Here is a 3,609-nt window from a genome sequence, read left to right as displayed (position 1 = left end):
CACCTTTTCATCTCATCATTTCTGCTCTGTACTGTCTACCTGCAGAAAGAGGTCAGAGACAAGGGTCAAAATAAGTGGCAACCTCCCAGTTTTCCCTGGAGGAATCATTAAAATTCTATCTAATCTAATCTAATCTAATCGTCTGAGAGACTTGCTCTAATTGAGGAAACAAAGGGATGATGTTGAAAGCCTGAGTCTTTTCCGGCGTGGCGTCACAGGAGAGGATTTCTCTCCCAGTGATCTGCGCAGGGACAGTGATTTGAAAATGAGGTGACATGGGTTGACCACGAGCAGTCACTCTCTCATCTGGCGGTGTTTTCTATTTGTGTCAGCCAACATGTGTTTCTCATGATGGGACCTGACACCTCCCCTGGAGCAGCACGGAGCACGAAGGGCGACAAAGTGGAGATGCTGTAGGAGGAACAATTTCACACCGACTGCAAATTACACTCTGATGCCTACTCGCTAAAATGTCTACAGATAATACGTGACTTTCAGAAAAGATGGCGGATATTCGTGAAGAAAAATCCACCTTGTGCTCCATGATTGCATATACAAAATCAAATGTCCGCCTCTGCTCTCTCTTAAATTGGCTGTCTTTACTTGAGTGCACAGTATGTGTTAAGTCACTTTGACCTCTGCATATACTGTATGTCTGGAACTTGGTTTCTCTCCGGGCTGCGTGTCTGGGTGAAATGGATTTACCGTTAAGGATTAATGGGAAGGGCTTTACCACATTGTGAAAGATGACTTAACAAATATGTGAAGTTTATGCTTGAGTAGGAAAGTGCCATCCTTTGCTCATCATTCATTTTCGCTTTAAAGTATGTGAATCCACAGACATTAGTATTAGTAATCAGTTATTTCACTGTTTTGTACCAAAGCTGAATTATGAGTGAAGCAGACAGAGAAACACACAAATGAGAGTTCCTCTTCTTATCATCAAACTGTTTAAGATTCTAATGGCTTGTCCCATATTGGATTAAGCGCTCCATCTTGAAAGCGTGGCTTGGCAGTGGGCCCCTCTGGAGAGAGGTGGCCGAGGCACCCGGTGGCAGAGGTGGTGACGTACGTATGTGCAGCAGCAATGAATCACTGGGAGACAATGCCCCACTCTCAGCCTGAGCTGTTTGCAGATGCACATTCACTGAATACAACACAGGTCAACCGGGAAACAGCTTTGGAATCATTAGTGTGGTGCAATATGCAGAAACAAAGCCAATCCTGCAGACTGCACCAATATACCTGTTGTACCTGCAACTATTTCATGCACTTCCAGCATGTTTGGTCTCCTAATTATTCATCATTATTACATTGTGGCTCTGTAACTATCGCCAAGTTGACTAAAAATAACAGTGTCTGTCATTTAACAAGGAATACTGTTGGCATGCAAAGCACATTTCAATCTGACTGTGCACACGTCATTCTGAAAATGAGCTGTGGCTGAGCATCAAGAAAAAAAAAAAAAAAAAAGCACAATAATCAAACTTATCTTAATACTCAGTCTTTCACTCTTGAGTTCAACAACCTCCGCAGTTATTCTGAACTAAGTCATTCAAGTGAAAATGCCAGCAGGTGTGGCACCTATAGGGCTATTCTGAAAGCACAGAGGTAGACGCTCGTGCACGCGCGCGCACACTCACATATGACTCATCTCATCTAAACTAAAGCACTTTGTCAGAGGCGTCCATTCACGTTACACCCATGCAAGAACGCGCAGACTCAATCTCAGCTTGGAGCGCGACACTTATAGTGAGGGTGGCTATATAAGTCCATTCAGCATCTACTCTTTAAGTAACTATATACTTGTTTCTTCTAAGAAGTGAAGGAGGGCGGCATCTCGCCAACTACCTGGCAACCTACACGGCTGTACTGGACCTCCTCTAAAGATTGAAGGTATGAAAAGCTTCATTTATTTAATACATATTGTGAGTTTGTCTGCATTCCCTTTTTGGCATCTTGTATTTTGTCATTTTCTCGGCACAACTTAACTCTAGGTGCATCTGATGAAACAGATCTAAAGCTTTTGGTGTCAAACATTTTATTTACATATCACCAAGTGGATTTTTGTCTTTAGCAATTGCATCGTGTTTTCAAACTTTATTTTGCTTTTTAGTACTGGAAACAAGTATGGATAGCAGGCAATGATACTCAAACTTCCACCGTTTATCCATTCCTGAGCCAAAAATCCTCCTTGCGCGCGAAATATTCTACATTACATTAATGCGATGCTTGTGTTACGTGCGTAAATTCCTCATTACGCAGCAGATTTTGCGCCAGAACTGTGATAAAAAAAAAACAAGCATGACATGAAAATAATCCAGGCATGTGTTTTTTCTTCTCAAGATTCCTGCTGATATCCTGACATGAAGCTCAATTTACTTGGTACCACCGTGATTCTGCTTGTTGCCTTCTTACCCCGCTACGAATGTCGGGCTATTGAGAACCCTGGCGGTGCCCTGCGCGTCCCAGCTCCCCAAACCCAAAACTCCCAGCAGCAGCAGCAGTCTGGTCCCATCCTGGAGCGGCTTGGAGAGGAGTATTTCATCCGACTGGGCAACGGGGACTCGAACTCTTTCCCATCATCGTCCATGTATCCCGGCGGATCACCTGCCATCTACAACAGAGCATTGCAACTCCAGCTGACGCGGCGTCTTTTACAAGGGAAAGTTGGGAACATCAGAGCGCTCATAAGCGGCTTCGGAGACCGCGGGGACGAGTCGATGGAGAGGGGAAGGAGGTCCGAGGACCCGCCGATATCTCTGGATCTGACCTTCCACCTGCTCCGGGAGATGATGGAGATGTCAAGGGCGGAACAGCTGGCCCAGCAAGCGCAAAATAACAGGAGAATGATGGAGCTGTTCGGGAAATGAAGACCTCTTTCCAGTCCGCCAAAGATCTCTCTTCCTTTTCTTTATCTTTTTCTTTCGTTTTTTTTTTTTTTTTTTTTTTAAATTTTCACCATCAGCACAAAACATGCTCTGTACAATATAGTGCTGCTTCATCACTCTATTATTTATAGCTTTAACCTCAAACTATGGAGCGTAAACGGGCTTGGCTTATAATGATCCGATTGTACCTTGCCATTTTAATGTTGGTGTCAAATCTGTAGAATTACACCGTTCTTCATATTTGAGATGATACTTTTGGTTAAGACATGAAATACTGCATTGACAAAATTGGCATTTTGTTTTTCGATTATGAAATCATTGTATTTATGATATCTATGTTTGTTAATAAACTTATGTGCAACCAGTCATTTTCTGTTGTGCAAGAGAACGTCTTATATCTATATTTTTTAATAAAAAATTAAAAGCAATGCTTACACTTCTCTGTGGATATCCTTACATATGAATTAATAATAACTTCCATCAAAAAAATTAATTAGTCCCTCTTACTTTATGTAGTAATTTGATTAACAGAGACCTTCCTAATGTGTCCTGACACACAGATTTGTATTGGAGAAAAACCTTTAGGTTTAGTGGTTCATGGTAAACAAACAAACAAACAAAAAAACCTTGTAGAGAGCACAAATGGCCACTGCATCCCGAGCCTTGCCTACACAAATATTGATTGATAGAGAAAGGTTTTTCGAACAGAATATAAAAA

At 42.1% G+C, this 3,609-nt stretch overlaps 1 protein-coding gene across 1 annotated transcript; it reads left to right on the top strand.

Moving 5' to 3' along the window:
- The first annotated feature begins 1,689 nt into the window (after positions 1-1,689).
- crhb (corticotropin releasing hormone b) lies at positions 1,690-3,300 on the top strand. The gene is made up of 2 exons (XM_076761467.1): positions 1,690-1,896; positions 2,347-3,300. The coding sequence occupies exon 2, from the start codon at positions 2,367-2,369 to the stop codon at positions 2,871-2,873; it is 507 nt and encodes a 168-aa protein (XP_076617582.1). The 5' UTR covers positions 1,690-1,896; positions 2,347-2,366; the 3' UTR covers positions 2,874-3,300.
- Positions 3,301-3,609: the final 309 nt, after the last annotated feature.

This window comes from Chaetodon auriga, chromosome 21 (assembly GCF_051107435.1).
Source record: "Chaetodon auriga isolate fChaAug3 chromosome 21, fChaAug3.hap1, whole genome shotgun sequence".
In the NCBI taxonomy this organism is placed as follows: domain Eukaryota; kingdom Metazoa; phylum Chordata; class Actinopteri; order Chaetodontiformes; family Chaetodontidae; genus Chaetodon; species Chaetodon auriga.
This window is presented reverse-complemented; position numbering and strand designations above follow the sequence as displayed.